The sequence below is a fragment of the Anabrus simplex genome, chromosome 1 (assembly GCF_040414725.1).
Source record: "Anabrus simplex isolate iqAnaSimp1 chromosome 1, ASM4041472v1, whole genome shotgun sequence".
Lineage (NCBI taxonomy): Eukaryota > Metazoa > Arthropoda > Insecta > Orthoptera > Tettigoniidae > Anabrus > Anabrus simplex.
Genome location: NC_090265.1, coordinates 753,324,420 through 753,342,241, shown reverse-complemented (window position 1 = coordinate 753,342,241; position 17,822 = coordinate 753,324,420). Strand labels below are relative to the sequence as shown.

Genomic DNA, 17,822 nt, shown 5'->3' with positions numbered 1-17,822 from the left:
TGAAGCGATAGAGAAAGCCTAGTAATTTCATAGCCTTGGTTGTATATGTTTCTATATGGTCTTAAATTGTAATTTTGTATCGAATATTACACCTAGGTCACGCTGTTGCGTAACCACGGTGGTGGGCTTGTCGAGTAGGTAATCTTATGTTAATTTTAAGGACACTTCCTCTAAAGCATTACTTTGTCAATTTTATATATTTTTCATCTAAACAGTGTTATGTGGCTGAAGATGTTGATAATATACGAAACATGTACCATTTTTGACCATTAAAAATTGCCTTAAGCAATCATTGTATCGACTAGGTGGAAAATAAATAAATACTTAATTGTGAATCTATAGGTAATATGATGTCGGTAGAGGAGATTTACACAGTGTTATGGTCATGTGGCTGCATTTTTGTGGATTGGGGATAAGTTTCAAAGTACGGCACCAGTTCGAGAGGGCATTAAGTGAGGACTGTAGCAGAGCTGCATCTGCTGGATTCCTGATCTCCCTAAATATCTTGCAGTTGTCAGCAAAGAGTAGGGTATTCGCTGTTTCGTTGAGTTCGGACGGCAGATCGTCCATAAACAAAGAAAACAGCAAGGGGCCAAGAGTACTGCCTTGTGGGACACCGGAGGTGACCGGTAACCATGAGGATGAAGTGCCTGATATTACCACTCTCTGTCAACGGTTATGTAGAAAGCCAGCAAGAAGGGTCAGAAGACTGCCATGTATATTAAATCGTTCGGAGAGTTTATGGAGCAACAGAGTATGGTCAACAGAATCGAAAGCTTTCGAAATGTCTACGTAGCAGATATCCAGCTGTGATTTAGCTGCAACGGCGTGTGATGCAAAGCTATGCAGAGTGGCCAGGTTTGTTAGACAAGAGCCACCTGGTAGAAAACCATGCTGCTTGGTTGAGATATACGGCAAAGTGAATGCGAGGAGACGCTGGTGTATAATTTTTTCAAAGATAAAGGATAGTGTGGGGAGAATAGAGATTGGTCGGTAAGATAAAACATTAAATTTGTTGCCTGATTTGAGAAGTGGAACAATATTTGCCTGTTTCCAGGTAATAGGAAAATAGCCCGCGGCAAAACATCTGTTAAATAATTTAGAGAGAGGGACGCAAAGATTGCTGGCAGTATTTTTTAGGAAAAGAGGACCTATAGTGTCGGCACCGGTAGCTTTGTTGGTACGAAGAGTTTGAAGAAGGTTATGAACTTCACTTGGTGTGGTAGTTATGCTTGATAGGGTTCTGTTTGAAGCTGTACCAACGGGAGGTAGCGGTTGGTTTTGTAAGGGAGGGGAGAAGTTGGAGAAGAAATACCTGTTGAACAGTTCATTGCGATCGGTGCCATCTGATGTTGCATCGTTGTGGTTCACGCTGACAGGAATCCGCTCCGTCCTTCTCCGTGTGTTGATGAGACTCCAGTAGCGCTTGGGATTGCTGCGGACGTTTTCAGTGACAGTGTCTACGTGTGTTTTGTAGTCTCTTCTGACCATAAACCTCACGTGGCGGCGGATTTTAACGAAGGTATTGTGAGTGTGTGGGTTAGGGAAGTCTTTCCACAGGCGCCAAGCTCTCTTCCTTTTAAATAGTATCAGTCTGGTCTCCCTTGATATCCAATGTTGATGTTTGCTAGTAGTATCCCATTGTGCAGGTACGAAGTCTTTAATTGCAGCTTGCAGCCAGTCATACAGCAGGTCAAGAGCCGATTCGATATCAGCTATTTCAAGCAGACTCCAGGGAAGGCATTCCAGGGCATGACACATTGCAGGCCAGTTGGCACGGCGCCAGATGTATGTAGGGCGGTAGGATGTCCTGCTGTGAGGCTTTGAGGAGGGGTGGGGAAGGAGGAATGTAGCATCGAGGGACTGGTGGTCGCACAGGAAAAGGTTTCTGCCTGGGGTTATTGTTTTAAGTTCTAATGAGGAGAGTATGAAGTCCAGGGTGTTGGGTCCACGGGTTGGGTACATATTAAACTGTTTCAGTCCGAGGCCATTAATAAAACTGTCTATAAAGGATGTGTCACAGTTGTTAACTGACAGTCCGGTAGTTGGAGAATACCACTTTATAGACAAGTTAAAGTCGCCCATTAAAATTACTTCACCATGAGGGAGAGCTGCAATGACTGAGTCCAGGCACTGTTCAAGGTCACTGAATGGGCTGTTTGGTGGTCTGTAGTAACATCCCACAAGTACAGGGCGCCCAGATAGGACCATCAGAAATACTGGACAGAAACATTTACCGTCACAAGATAAATAGTTGGGTAGTAAAGCCAGAGAATGAAGTCCCTAAAAGATCGGGGACTAAGTGGTCAGAAAAAAGGAAACAGGCACACAGTCAAAGAATGAAAGCAATATGGTCTGTTAGAAAGGCGAATCATAAATGTAATGTGTGATCCAACAGGGTCCATACGCAAATAATAATATATATAATCTATATCTATAATAATAATGATAATAATAATAATAATAATAACAACAATAATAATAATAATAATAATAATAATAATAATAATAATAATAATAATAATAATAATAAAGTTGGAAAGCACCAGGTACAGACAAAATACAAAATTTTTGGTATAAACATTTCACTTGGGTCCACAAGAAAATAGCCCAACAATTCACTTATCTCATGCATCATCCTGAAGAGTGTCCTGAATTTCTTACATCAGGAATTACATACCTCCTACCTAAGGAACGTGGAAATGTTAAAGATCCATCATCTTACAGACCAATAACTTGTCTACAAACGATCTACAAACTTTTTACATCCATACTCACAGAAGAAATGTATAAACATATCAGCAACCATAACATTCTGACTGAGGAGGAGAAAGGATGCAAATAGTCATCACTAGGGTGCAAAGAACAGATAATCATAGACTCCGTTGTAACACAACAGGCAATACACTCGCAAAGAAACCTGTACACAACGTATATAGATTATCAGAAAGCATTTTACTCAGTTCCCCACTCATGGTTAAAAGAGGTACTTCATTTGTACAAGATCAGTCCTGCCATAATTCATTTTCTTGAAGTTACTATGAACAATTGGAAGACAATGCTCTGCACTAAGACAGAAAATAAATGTATCATGTCCGACACAATTAAAATTGAACGTGGTGTATTTCAAGGAGATTCATTAAGTCCTCTGTGGTTTTGCCTTGCAGTGAATCCCCTATCCAATCTTCTAAAAGCTACTGGTTTTTGATTTGATATAAAATATAACAATGGGAAACACAGAATATCTCATTTGTTTTATATGGATGATCTGAAAGTGTATGCCCACAACGAAACACAAATGAACGCCCTGCTGAATATAATAGACTCTTACTCATCTGATGTGGGAATGACGTTGGGAGTAAAGAAATGTAAGCTGCTAACAATTGAACGTGGTCGGTACACAAACTTCCAACCATATGATCTTTAATTGAGGGAATGACACAAACAGAGACATACAGGTACCTTGGATTTGCTCAGAATACAACTCTGGAGCACAAGAAAATCAAACAGGAACTCACTGATAAATATACATCGAGGTTGCATCAGATTTTGCGCAGCTACCTAAATGCCAAGAACAAAATTAAAGCAATAAACACGTACGCTATTCCAACCCTTGTTTATTCATTTGGAATTCTGAAATGGTCTGCTACAGAAATAGACAGCATACAAAGAAAAACGAGAACTTTGCTCACCACCTATAGATTACATCATCCCAATTCATGCATGGAAAGGTCACTCTCCCACGAAAATTGAGAGGCCGAGGAGTACTGGATCTTCAAGTCATGCTCCTGAATCGGATAAAGAACCAACGGAGATACTTCCATAAAAAGCAAGAAAACAGCCTTCTCCATAAAGCTGTAGTACTTGCTGACAAGTACACTGTTCTGTATCCATACAATGCCTCTGACCCACATGCAAATCACCAAGTATCCCTGCAGGAGAAAGAAAGGACATGGCGAGAGAAGACCCTCTACGGAAAATACTACAGCAATCTAAACCAACAGAGCATAGACAAGAATGCGTCGTGTATGTGGTTACAAAGTGGGCGCTTATTTGGGGAGACAGAGGGATTTGCAGTTGCTATACAAGACCAAGTAATAGCTACAAACAATTACAAAAAGTACATCATCAAAGACACCAGCATACTCTCCGACAAATGCAGACGATGCTCCATTCATCTCGAGACCATCGACCATATCACTGCGGGCTGCCCAGTACTTGCCCCCGTAGAATACACGAGACGACACAATCTTGTCTCGGGAATCATACACCAGGCACTTGCTCAGGAAAACCAATTAATTCAGGAGAGTATCCCTTATTACAAGTACCATCCAACACCATTCCTGGAGAACGAGTCGATTAAGCTTTATTGGGACACTGCTGTAGTGACAGACAAAACAGTCAACCATAACAGGCCAGACATCATACTGGTAAACAAGAAAACTGGGACGACTTTCATTATTGACATCGCTATCCCCAAGGACACCAACATTGACAGGAAGTACAGTGAAAAAATTTCCAAGTACAAAGAACTTGCAGAAGAGATAAAGAGGATCTGGAAGATGAAACTGGTACGAATAGTTCCTATGATTCTGTCAGTCAACGGCCTCATTCCACATACACTTCACAAGAGTCTGCGAGAACTGGGTCTTCCACCGAACATCTACAAAATTATGCAACATTCTGTCCTCCTGTCAACATGCAACATTGTGCGATCGTTCCTCTCGCAAGAATGAAGATCCCATGATCTACAGTTTTGTAAATACCTGTACATCAACGTTTGTATTATAATGTGTAAATACTTTAATTATGTCAGGCACTTGGTGCATCCCGTGCCCCATTACTACCCATATTTCCTGTGGAGAAGTGTATTAATAATAATAATAATAATAATAATAATAATAATAATAATAATAATAATAATAATAATAATAATAATAATAATAACATTATAATAATATAATATAATATATTATTATTATTATTATTATTATTATTATTATTATTATTATTATTATTATTATTATTTCGTATAGGCCAGCTAAGGACCACGACATTAAACTATTACATTTTGGAATGGGCTTTGATGTTTGCCCAGTAGTTGCGCATCCTCAGGCTGTGCTGCTCCTTCCTCTCCTTTGTCCAAAGGGCGCCAGTCTTCTTCGTTGGTAGTCTGTCCTGGAACTCCTTATGTTTAAGTATCTTCCTGAGTGTTGTCCGATCCTTTAAGTTTCCTTCTGTTATTCCCAGTTCCTGTAGATCTTTATCCACTTCCATCAAGCATGGTGACTTGGTCTTCCTATTTTGCCAGTAGCTGAGAATCCGGTTGGTCAACCTGGTCGGATGCATCCTATAGATGTGCCCATAGAATGCTTGGTGTCTCTTCCTTGCTACATTTCTTATTCTTTCACATAGAGCTCTTGGTTAGGCCGTCTTCTATAACTGTCACCTTCCTTGACTGGCCCCAGAATCTTCCTCATTATCTTTCTTCCCCGGATTTCAAGTTTTTCCAAAGTCCCTTCCTGTTGAGTGTTAAACATTCTGAAGCGCGGATAACTGTCCGGTAGTGCTTCATCTTAGTATTATGAGAGAGATACTTTTTATTATAGGTATTCTTCGTCAGTTGGTAGGCCATTTCAAGCCTGTTAACTCGAGTTGACAAAGCTGTTCCTTCAGTGAGATTAGATTCCAACCATTCTCCCAAGTATTTAAACCTGTTGATTTTCCTGATCTCTCCCTGTTCCAGATGCAACGTACAAGGAGATTGACCGATGTTCGTGATGAATTGTGTTTTTTCAAGAGACACATGGGCATCGTTTCAAATTGTATTAAGTACACAGATTATAATTTTACAGGAAGTTAAAAAAAGTTTTACTTCCTAACCAAATAAGACATCTCAACATTCTAAACAGCAAAATCTAGGTATTGAGGGTATGTTCCCGAATCAGTCATGATTGAAATAATTTCCCAATACATGAAGGCGTCATTCCAATTATAAAATTTCACTTAATTCGTTTTGAACCAATTCGCTGAACAAAACACGTTTTGATACAACCTTTTATTCACATAATATGATTTGAAATGTTCATTTGATTCCAAAGATTGTTATTGACATTATTGTTAGCTACAGCGCATCATGTACAGGAAATTATCATTAACACATTGTTAATGCTATAAGGTTGTTTACAGTCTTGAAAATAATCCTTCTTCCTTATGCAGACAGTCACAGTTGTCATTTTGAGTCGGCCTACCAGTATCTGACAAACCGATGTTTAGTGCTGAAACATAAAATTGTAAACTGTCGAACTCCTTCCAGTTATCTCCAAATCTGGTTTTCAGCAGGTTCTCGACATTCAGCTTTTAGCGTCAGGTAATGCTCTTGGTTTATCGATTACAGGAGGTTCATGTACCTGGCCCGGCCTTATGCCTCGTTTCAGAAGGGTTACGAATCGCTTTGAGGGGTCATCAAACCTGTACGTCGGTTCCATCTATACGTAACGTGGTACTCACCACTTTTCTCGCTTTTCTTCAGAAGCACCGTCTTGTTAAAACGCTTGGTGAGGATCTTGTAGTCCCTTAGAACCATTCTTTTCCTTGATGTTTTACAGTCCCCACAGACTGATAGATCTCTGGGTATTCCTCGAGAGTAACGATGTCAGAGCACTTACGAAGAAACTTTTCTACAACACCAAAAACCTTGTCTGCGTGTAAAAAGGAATGTTCTATGACAGGAAAAATGACAACAATCATGGAAATGTTAGCGGGTGCTTTGGTTTGTACCCATAAACTAGAGCATGGATAATATGTGTTCTTGTTTTGGCCTCCACATCCGTCTGCGAACAGCCTGATACAGGTGATCGGTTTATCGAAATGCACCTCATCTAAAAACGAAGTAACAGCTGATGACACCTCGTTTTGCCCTCTTTCAGCCTCAGTCTCATTCCATACATAAAATTTCGGATTCTGAATACTGACATCGCTAACACACAGTGCGCAAAATGATATTTGGAACGAATAGAACGCTTCGCCAATTGATAATTTAGGAAGCGGTTGTACCTGTTGCTCATCAAAGCAGAAGAACATTGTGTTAGCAGGTCTTTCCCTCATAAGTTTGTGAAAAGCCTGTGAGCAAATTTTATCTGCTCCCATATCAGCTTAGTAAACGGTTCTTTTTATCACTATCTTTTTCATATTTAATCTGAAACAGCATTCGAGCGCAGTAACTACGACCTTCCGTGGATGGTGTCTCAAACCCAATGTTGAACTGTGTACAGAAAATATTCTGGAAGAATCACTTTTTCACTTTCAGGTCCGCGGAAACACTCTCCTGCGGGTAAGTAGCCCTCCATGGTGATCGAAAGTGAACGGGCATGCAAGCAATACCACACTGTAAAGTACGATATAAAAATAGCGGGAACAAGCAACAAAAGAGCGCGATAAATACATTATCGTGAACATAATATGTTTTGAACCGTTCGCCGTGGTGCACATAATACGATTTGTTCCGAATCATGGTTTTCAGCACTGAATTCCTATGGGAAAAAATACAAAATGACCCGATCTAACCCAACAGCGTTAAAGAGCATATCCTAATTGGCAGGAAACCGCATCAAAACATATTCTGACCTCGACTGCATTTAATACATTTTGAAACGATGCTCCTCACATGTAGCCCAACCTTTGCTGCTTGTTGTCTGAGAACATTTAGTTGTTTTACTGAAGTTTCTATTGAATTAGATATAATGGCCAGGTCATCGGCAAACGCCAGACAGTCAACATTGAGCTCATTGCGCTTATGTCCCAGATAAATGCCACTTGGAATCTCCTTTCTGGCTAATTCCTTTCGCCACTCTCTTATTACCTTTTCCAGGGCACAGTTAAAGAGGAGAGGGGACAAACCATCCCCCTGTCTCACTCCTGATTTAATTTCAAAACTTTCTGATACAGTTCCTCTGAACTTTACTCCTGACCTGCTGTTGCTTAAAGTCTGTTTGATTAGGTTGTGGGTCTTCTCATCTAGTCCTAGTTCCTGCAAAATCTTCATAAGAGTAGGTCTGTCTACTGAGTCAGGTGTTGTTTGAGTCATCAGTCCATAGACTGGTTTGATGCAGCCCTCCATGCCACCCTATCCTGTGCTAGCCTTTTCACTTCTACGTAACTATTGCATCCTACATCTGCTGTAATCTGCTTGTCATATTCATACCTTGGTCTACCCCTACCGTTCTTAACACCTACACTTCCTTCAAAAACCAACTGAACAAGTCCTGGGTGTCTTAGGATGTGTCCTATCATTCTATCTCTTAATCTCGTCAAATTTAGCCAAACTGAATTCCTCTCACCAATTCGATTCAGTATCTCTTCATTCGTGATTCGATCTATCCATCTCACCTTCAGCATTCTTCTGTAACACCACATTTCAAAAGCTTCATTCTCTTTCTTTCTGAGCTAGTTATTGTCCATGTTTCACTTCCATACAATGCCACGCTCGACACGAAAGTCTTCAAAAACATCTTTCTAATTCCGATATCAATGTTTGAAGTGAGCAAATTTCTTTTCTTAAGAAAGCTCTTCCTTGCTTGTGCTAGTCTGCATTTTATGTCCTCCTTACTTCTGCCATCGTTAGTTGTTTTACTACCCAAGTAACAATATTCATCTACTTCCTTTAAGACTTAATTTCCTAATCTAATATTTCCTACATCACCTGCCTTCGTTCGACTGCACTCCATTACTTTTGTTTTGGACTTATTTATTTTCATCTTGTACTTCTTACCCAAGATTTCTGCCATACCATTCAGCAACTTCTCGAGATCTTCTGCAGTCTCAGATAAAATAATATCATCGACAAATCTCAAGGTTTTGATTTCCTCTCCTTGGACTGTGATTCCCTTTCCAAATTTCTCTTTGATTTCCTTTACTGTCTGTTCTATGTAAACATTGAAAAGGAAAGGGGACAAACTGCAGCCTTGCCTCACTCCTTTCTGGATTGCTGCTTCTTTTTCAAAGCCCTCGATTCTTATCACTGCAGACTGATTTTTATACAGATTATAGATAATTCTTCGTTCTCGGTATCTGATCCCTATCATCTTCAGAATCATAAATAGCTTGGTCCAATCAACATTATCGAATGCCTTTTCTAGATCTACGAATGCCATGTACGTGGGCTTGTCCTTCTTGATTCGATCCTCTAAGATCAGACGTAAAGTCAGGATTGCTTCACGTGTTCCTACATTTCTTCTGAAACCAAATTGATCTTCTCCCAACTCAGCTTCAACTTGTTTTTCCATTCTTCTGTAAATAATACGTGTTAAAATTTTGCAGGCATGAGATACTAAACTAATGGTGTAGTAGTTTTCACACCTGTCAGCACCGGCTTTCTTGGGAATAGGTATAACAACATTCTGCCGAAAATCGGTTGGGACTTCTCCTGTCTCATACATCTTGCACACTAAATGAAATAACTTGCCATGCTGGTTTCTCCTAAGGCAGTCAGTAATTCAGAGGGAATGTCATCAATTCCAGCGGCCTTGTTCATATTTAGGTCACTCACAGCTCTGTCAAACTCTGACCTCAAAATTGGGTCTCCCATTTAATCAGCATCAACAGCCTCTTCATGTTCCAGAACCAAATTATCTACATCTTTACCTTGATACAACTGTTGGATATGCTCCTGCCATCTTTCTGCTTTGTCTTCTTTCCCTAGAAGTGGCTTTTCATCTGAGCTCTTAATATTCATACGCCTAGATTTCCTTTCTCCAAAGGTTTCCTTGATTTTCCTGTATGCAGCATCTACCTTTCCCAGGACCATACAACCTTCGACATCCTTGCACTTCTCCGTCAGCCATTCTTCCTTAGCCACCTTGCACTTTCTATCCACTTCATTCTTTAATCGCCTGTATTCTTTTCTGCCCTCTTAATTTCTAGCATTCTTGTATTTTCGTCGTTCATCAATCAGGTCTAGTATCTCCTGAGTTATCCATTGATTCTTAGTTGATCTTTTCTTCCTTCCTAACATTTCTTCAGCAGCCCTACTGACTTCATTTTTCGTGACTCTCCACTCTTCCTCTATAGTGTTTCCTTCAGCCTTTTCATTTAGTCCTTTTGCAACATGTTCCTTGAAACAATCCCTCATAATCTTTTCTTTCAACTTGTCTAGATCCCATTTTTTTGCATTCTTTCCTTTCTTCAATTTCTTCAACTTCAGATGGCATTTCATGACCAACAAGTTGTGGTCAGAGTCCACGTCTGCTCCTGGGAAAGTTTTGCAATCCAACACCTGGTTTCTGAATCTCTGCCTAATCATAATGAAGTCTATTTGATACCTTCCAGTGTCTCCAGGTCTCGTCCACGTATACAGCTTTCGTTTGTGGTGTTTGAACCAAGTATTGGCAAGGACTAAATTATGATGAGTGCAGAATTCAACCAGCTGACTTCCTCTTTCGTTCCTTTGTCCCAATCCAAATTCTCCTACTGTACTACCTTCTCTTCCTTGGCCTACCTACCACTGCATTCTTTCTCTCATCACAATTAGATTCTCGTCACCATTTACATATTGTATTAAATCTTCTGTCTCCTCATATATTCTTTTGATTTCTTCATCATCCGCTGAACTAGTAGGCATATAGACCTGCACTATTATGGTGGGCATTGGTTTGGTGTCTATCTTGACGACAATAATTCTTTCTCTATGCTGGTCGTAGTAGCTTACCCGCTGCCCTATTTTCTTATTCATTATTAAACCAACTCCTGCATTTCCCCTGTTTGATTTTGTGTTGATAATTTGGTAGTCGCCTGACCAAAAATCTTGTTCTTCCTGCCAACGTACTTCACTTATACCAACTACATCTAACTTTAGCCTAACCATCAACCTTTTTAGATTCTCTAACTTACCACAATGATTCAAACTTCTAACATTCTACACTCCGACTCGCAGAATGTCAGTATCCATCTTCCTGATGATCGCCCCCTCTTGTGTATTCCCCACCCGGAGATCTGAATGAGGGACTAGTTTACCTCCGGAATATTTTACCCGGGAGGAAGCCATCAGAGAGAGCTGCATGTCCTCGGGAGGTAGTTACGGCTGTAGTTTCCTGTTGCTTTCAGCCGTGTAGCGGTATCAACACAGCTAAGCCATGTTGAGTATTATCACAAGGCCGTATCAGTCAATCATCTAGACTGCCGCCCTTGCAACTACCGATAGGCTGCTACCCCCCTTTCGATGAACCATTCGTTAGTCTGGTCTCTCAACAGATACCCATCCAATATGGTTGTACCTGCGGCTCGGCTATCTGCATCATTGGGACACGCAAGCCTCCCCACCATGGCACATGGTTCGCAGAGGAGGTACTCAGTCATACGCCTTTGTAAAGTCGACGAAAATGACAACGTATTTCTTACCGGCCATTTTTGCTTGATGTAATACTGATTGAAGATTGAGTATCTGTTCTGTATAAGAGCGTCCCTTTTCTAAATCCTGCTTGGTACTCTCGTAATTGTGGGTCTAGTTGAGGTTCGGCTCTATTTAATAAGGCTTTAGAGAAAATTTTGTAAGTGACAGGTACCAATGAGACTCCTCGATAATTATTGATGTCAGTCAAGTCTCCTTTATTGTGCAAAGGATGAATCAATGCAGTGGTCTAGTCACTAGGTAATGTTTCGGTCTCCCAGATGTTTTGTAGAATTTCTGTCAACTTGCTTACAGTCTTGTCTCCAGCCTGCTTCCAAAGTTCGGCTACTATTGAATCTTCTCCGGATGCTTTGTTGTTTTTCAGAGAACCGAGCTCGAGAGCTGCAGTCGCTTAAGTGCGGCCAGTATCCAGTATTCGGGAGATAGTAGGTTCGAACCCCACTGTCGGCAGCCCTGAAAATGGTTTTCCGTGGTTTCCCATTTTCACACCAGGCAAATGCTAAGGCTGTACCTTAATTAAGGCCACGGCCGCTTCCTTCCCACTCCTAGTCCTTTCCTGTCCCATCGTCGCCGTAAGACCTATCTGTGTCGGTGCGACGTAAAACATCTAGCTAGTCTGTTTTTCAGAGACTGGATGATTTGTATTACTTCTTCTTTGGATGGTGGTTGCGAGTTTGGTTGCTTGATGTTGTCTGGGTAAGTAAAAAGTTATCAGGTGATTCACAATTAAGGAGATCCTCGAAGTACTTAGCGAGAAGTTTTCAATTGTCAGAGTCATTATAGGCTATCTTCCCATCTGGTCCACGGAAATTGAGACTGGGTGGACTATAGTGACCAAGGTTCCGTTTAAAGCCTCTGTAAAAGTTTCTGGTGTTGTTCCTCTTGAAGTCATCATCCAACTGTGTCAATTGGTCTTTTGTGAATTGCCGTTTCACTTGTCTGATAATATTGGCAGTTATCTTCCGTTGCTCTAAGAACTTCACTCTGTTGTCTTGTGTCTTCTGTGAGTTCCACTTTAACCAGGCCATCTGACTCTGCATTACCGCTTCTTCACATCTAGCTGTCCACCAGGAATGTTTCTTCTGTTTTAGTAATGGCACAGTCTCTGTTGCTACTTTAACTAGATTTTCCCTCAATTCATCCCAGTCTCTGCATTTTATTCTTTCCATTTTCTCTGTAAACTTTTTGCAAGTTGCAAGTTTTTCTAAATCAATCTTAGTAAGTTTAACTGACTTGGTTCTTTTAGTGTTCCTAGGTAGAAATTACAGCTTTATTTTGGAGAGGTAGTTGTTGGAGTCCAAATTTGCTCCTCTTAACACTCTTACATTCTGGATCTCTCTACGAGCAATGGCAACATGATCTATCTGAAATTCTCCTAAGAGGTTGTTGGGTGACGTCCAGGTCTTCTGTTTCTTTGGTAGTCTCTTAAAGGCCGTTGACTTCATTACCAGGTTGAAGGCTTTGCAGAGTCCCACTAGACCCTCCCCATTTCTATTTGTTCGTAAGTGAGCTGGGTATTCTCCCACAATGTCTCTAAATTTGCGCTCTTTCCCTAACTGTGCGTTGAAGTCCCCGAATAAAATGATTGTATGATGCTCTTGGACATTGCTGATGATGTCCTCTAGTTCTTCCCAAAATTTGTCGGTACTTTCAGGGTTACGTTTATTGTCTTCAGTGATAGGTGCATGAACATTTACTGCAGTGTATATCTTGTTTGTGCACCGGAAGGTTAGAAGGGACACTCGACTATTAGGCGAGTTGAAGTCAATTACCGAGTCCAGTATCTTATGGCTTACAATGAACCCAGTCCCCAGGTGTGGTACAGTCTTCATTCTCCTGCGCCCTACTTTTCCCTTAGAAATACGGTACCCCTGCGAATCAAAGGCATGCTCATCTGTATACCTGGTTTCCTGTATTGCTGTGAGTAGTATCTTGTGGTGAGTCAAAGTGTCAGTTAAATGCTTCAGTTTGCCTAGCTTAAGTAGTGAGTTGATGTTCAATGTGGTGAAATAGTTCTGTTCCTTATATCGGATCTTATTGCTAGTAGTTCCAGGACGCTCTGACTAGTCCTCTAAGCATGTTGGTGTGGGCTCCCCGGAATCCAAAGGCCTACTAACACCGCCTAAGGCGGAGATGGATTTGATACCACCTGGGGTAGTTACTTCAGTGAGTTTGTCCTCCATGCTTTAGTTGAAAATTGTCTTCGGAGACCAGAGGTTAAACCCCTTGATCAAGTTACTACCGAGGTTGTGAGCTCTGATAGGTTTATTTAGGGTTTTCTCCCTTAGACTGGTTACCTTCCCAGGCTTACAACGGAGACCAATATTATTATTATTATTATTATTATTATTATTATTATTATTGTAGAATATGTTTACGGATTGAAACTAAACTGACAATAATTGACTACCCTGTGACTTTGTGGATGATCGATGGCTTGGCTGAACAGTAGTCAGTGACATAGTTCAGAGTAACCTCGCACACATTATACCTTAACTGTGATTTTTTTATTATTCTATCAGCCATATATGATTTTAGATGAAATTATCGATTACTTCAAAAACAAAGAGAAGATCATAAGATAATCCAATGATTGATTAATTGAGAGAGATAATGCAGGTTCTACCAATCTTATTTATTGTCATTCCTTTCGATTGAACAGTCAGTGACATTTGTCTTGAGTGTGAGGTAAAGTACACAGGAGGTGGTGCAGTTGCTTGGATGTGCAATTTTTGTGGATTGAGCAATAAAATAAAGATGAGAATGCTTCAGAGAAAGATAAAACTGTGGAACTATGTGATGAAAAAAAGCTAACAACAGTTTTCAAATCAGCACATTTATTGCTGTTTTTTGCTTTATTAATCATGAGATGAAATGCCTTTGTTGACCTGTGCGATCATTAAGTTAACAGAAAAGTGCTATTATGTTTCGTCATGCTTATCTTTTAAATTATGTTGTTTTTTAAGGTTGAGCTGCAGTTGGAGAAAGAGAGGCTTCAAGAAGTAGGGGACATCGCTCAGGAGCAGGTTCGAAGTCTTGAACTGTGGAAAATGTCCCAAGACTATGAGCTCGAATCTCTCCGCCAGCAGGTCCTCGAGCTGCAAGCCACTGGGAATGAGAAGTCTTCTCTTGGTAGGTATTTAGTGTACTTATAGCTAACTTTTCTGGGAACTATCTCTGTGCAAGCATGTGTGAATGAGAAGTCTTATGTTGGTGGGTATTTAGTGTAGCCATAGCTAACTTCTCTGGGAACCATCTGTTTGCTAGTCATTGGGGATGAAAAGTCTTCTGTTGGTGGGTATTTAGTGTAGCTATAGCTAACTTCTCTGGGAACTATCTGTTTGCTAGTCACTGGGGATGAGAAGTCTTCTGTTGGTGGGTATTTAGTGTAGCTATAGCCAACTTCTCTGGGAACTATCTGTCTGCAAGCGACTGGGGATGAGAAGTCTTCCGTTGGTGGGTATTTAGTGTAGCTATAGCTAACTTCTCTGTGAACTATCTGTCTGCAAGCCACTGGGGTAAGAAGTCTTCTGAGAAGTTTTCTGTTGGTGGGTATTTAGTGTAGCTATAGCTAACTTCTCTGGAAACTATCTGTTTGCTAGTCATTGGGGATGTGAAGTTTTCTGATGGTGGGTATTTAGTGTATACATAACTAACTTCTCTGGTAACTAGCTGTTTGCTAGTCACTGAGGATGAGAAGTCTTCTGTTGGTGGGTATTTAGTGTGGCTATAGCTAACTTCTCTGGGAACTATCTGTCTGCTAGCCATTGGCGATGAGAAGTCTTCTGTTGGGAGGTGTTTAGTATACCCATAACCAACTTCTCTGGGAACTATCTGTTTGCTAGTCACTGGGGATGAAAAGTCTTATCAGAAGTTTTCCATTGGTGGGTATTTAGTGTAGCTATAGCTAACTTCTCTGGGAACTATCTGTCTGCTAGCCACTGGGGATGAGAAGTCTTCTGTTGGTGGGTATTTAGTGTAGCCATAGCTAACTTCTGTGGGAACTATCTGTTTGCTAGTCACTGGAGATGAGTAGTCTTCCATTGGTGGGTATTTAATGTAGCTATGGCTAACTTCTCTGTGAACTATCTGTCTGCAATCCTCTGGGGATGAGAGGTCTTCTGAGAAGTTTTCTGTTAAGATGTACAATATTATAGGTTAGGATCCACCTTTCAATACTCCGTAATAAGATGGTAAAAAGTAGTTACAACCTGTTTAATGGGACCGGTTTCAACACATTTTAAGTGTCATCATCAGCCAATTTGCGAAGATCTTAAAACAACTAGCACATTGAATACAGGCAAAAAATTAACATTGTATCATAACGTAGCAATTCAGTAAATGTTCAAAACACAATAATCACAGTCAAGAGAGTAAACAGAACATCACTATCTTGCGCCGAAAACAAATATAGCTGAAGTTCATAAGCAGGTCAAATATTCGCTTATGTAAAGTCGTTGCTAGGCAGGTCTTGTAGGCATTTGTTTCTCCGGCCGAAGAGCAAAAGGTGACGTGAATGAAGTCCTAGGAAAACAGTGTAGGATTTAATTTTGTCAAATTTCAAAGTGGATATATAGGTTTTATAAAATAATTTAAAACGTTAAAAAAGAATAAAGCCAAATAAAAAATATATTTAAAAAATAGGAAGAAATAATGAAAGAAATACGAGGTTCAACTCGAAACAACTTGCCGTAGTAATTGATAAAGAAATGATAAATAGAGAAAGGGGGGGACGTTAATTAGAGGGTGGTGATGGTGGTGGTGGTGGTGGTGGTGGTGGTGGTGGTGGTTATTGTTATTAGAGGTGGGCATTTAGTGTAGCTATAGCTAACTTCTCTTGGAACTATCTGTTTTCTAGTCACTGGAGATAAGTCTTCCGTTGGTGGGTATTTAGTGTAGCTATAGCTAGCTTCCCTGTGAACTATCTGTCTGCAAGCCACTGGGGATAAGAAGTCTTCTGAGAAGTTTTCTGTTGGTGTGTATTTAGTGGAGCTATAGCTAACTTCTCTGGGAACTATCTGTTTGCTAATCACTGGGGATGAGAAGTTTTCTCTTGGTGGGAGATGGCAGCATGGTCTATCTGACGTTCACCAATCAGTTCATTAGACGAGTGCCAGATCATTGACTTACAAGGATTCTTTTTGAAGTGGGGGATCATGATTTTAAGGTTCATCAGCTTGGAGGTATTGATAAAGTTGTTCTCCATTGGAGTTGGTTCAGGTGTGAATTGGATGGTCGCCTATGGCTCCTTACCCAACAATTGTTCATTGAAGTCCCCCAAAATAATGATTGGAATGTTAATTCCAGACTGGACATTAACAACTCTCATCGATCATCAGGCATGGGGTACAGACAGAAGTGGCAAGGAACATGATGCGGATGAAAAAAGCAACTATATCACAAGTTCCTTGGAGAGCTCATTGTGATGCCAGGAGTGCAGCAAAATCAGCCTACTTCCGAGCAGTCTACAGTAAACTCAACACACCAACTGGCTATTGACTTTTCTAAACAAAGCTACAGACAGACAGCTGATGATTTATGGCTTCATTGATGATGAAGGTAAGAAAGAAAGTAACCGAGCAATCTGTTGAGGAATTTTCACATGCTTTATGTCACATGCCAATCACTGAAGCTAAGATGAAGCCTGGAAAGGTGATCTACGTGCAGAAGTATGGAAACAAAATATTGTGATTCAGCTGAAAGGCTTCTTCAATAAGATCAATGAAGAGAGAATTCCAACCGAGTGGGCATCCAGTACCACAGTTCCAATTTGGAAGCAGGAAGGAAGTCCAGTTGAATGTTGCAACTATTGCCCAGTACACCTCTGATCACATACGATGAAGATATTCAAACTATCATCGATAAACAGATCCGGCAAATTTTCAACGTCATCACTAACCAATGCAGATCATGAAAGGCAATAGATACAATCTACACTGCTCGCTTGCTTATCGAAAATGCCTCAAGAAGTCAAAGCACCTTCAAGCCACTTTCCTTGACCTGAAGTACCACACGTGTTGATGTGGCATGGTCTCTTTGGGCAGGGAAGTACCTGAAGAACTAATAGAATGAATCAAACTGCTCTGCCATGATTTGAAGAGTCTGTTACCATCAGTTCCTGGATTATCAGGTGATTTTCGTTTTTCTGTTAGAATTTGTCAGGAATCTGCTCTCATGCTCACAGTCATGGATCTGCAAAATACTGTACCTTGGACCTTACTATTGGGACCTTTGCCACCATCCCCACAGCTCATGGGACCATGTGGCGACAAAAGTAACCCTCTCGGGTCATGAACACATAGGGCCATGCTCCATGGAAGGTGATAGTCAAGGGACATTTTCGGCCTGTGACAATGCCGTCTCATTGGGATTTTATATAATTAATCCATTCACATGAAACAACAAATGCCCTTACGGC

The 17,822-nt window shown here is 40.6% G+C and overlaps 1 protein-coding gene across 6 annotated transcripts in view; it reads left to right on the top strand.

Annotated features, from left to right (window-relative positions):
• Cep290 (Centrosomal protein 290kDa) overlaps positions 1–17,822 on the top strand; it is a 1,403,175-nt gene that overhangs the window by 707,426 nt on the left and 677,927 nt on the right. For all 6 annotated transcript variants that reach the window (XR_010858542.2, XM_067136188.2, XM_067136189.2 and 3 more), the window contains one exon: positions 14,371–14,536. Coding sequence is in view for 5 of the 6 variants with exons in the window: in XM_067136188.2 (XP_066992289.2) it covers positions 14,371–14,536 (166 nt within the window). In the remaining variant the exon portion in view is untranslated. The remainder of the gene's footprint in view (positions 1–14,370; positions 14,537–17,822) is intronic.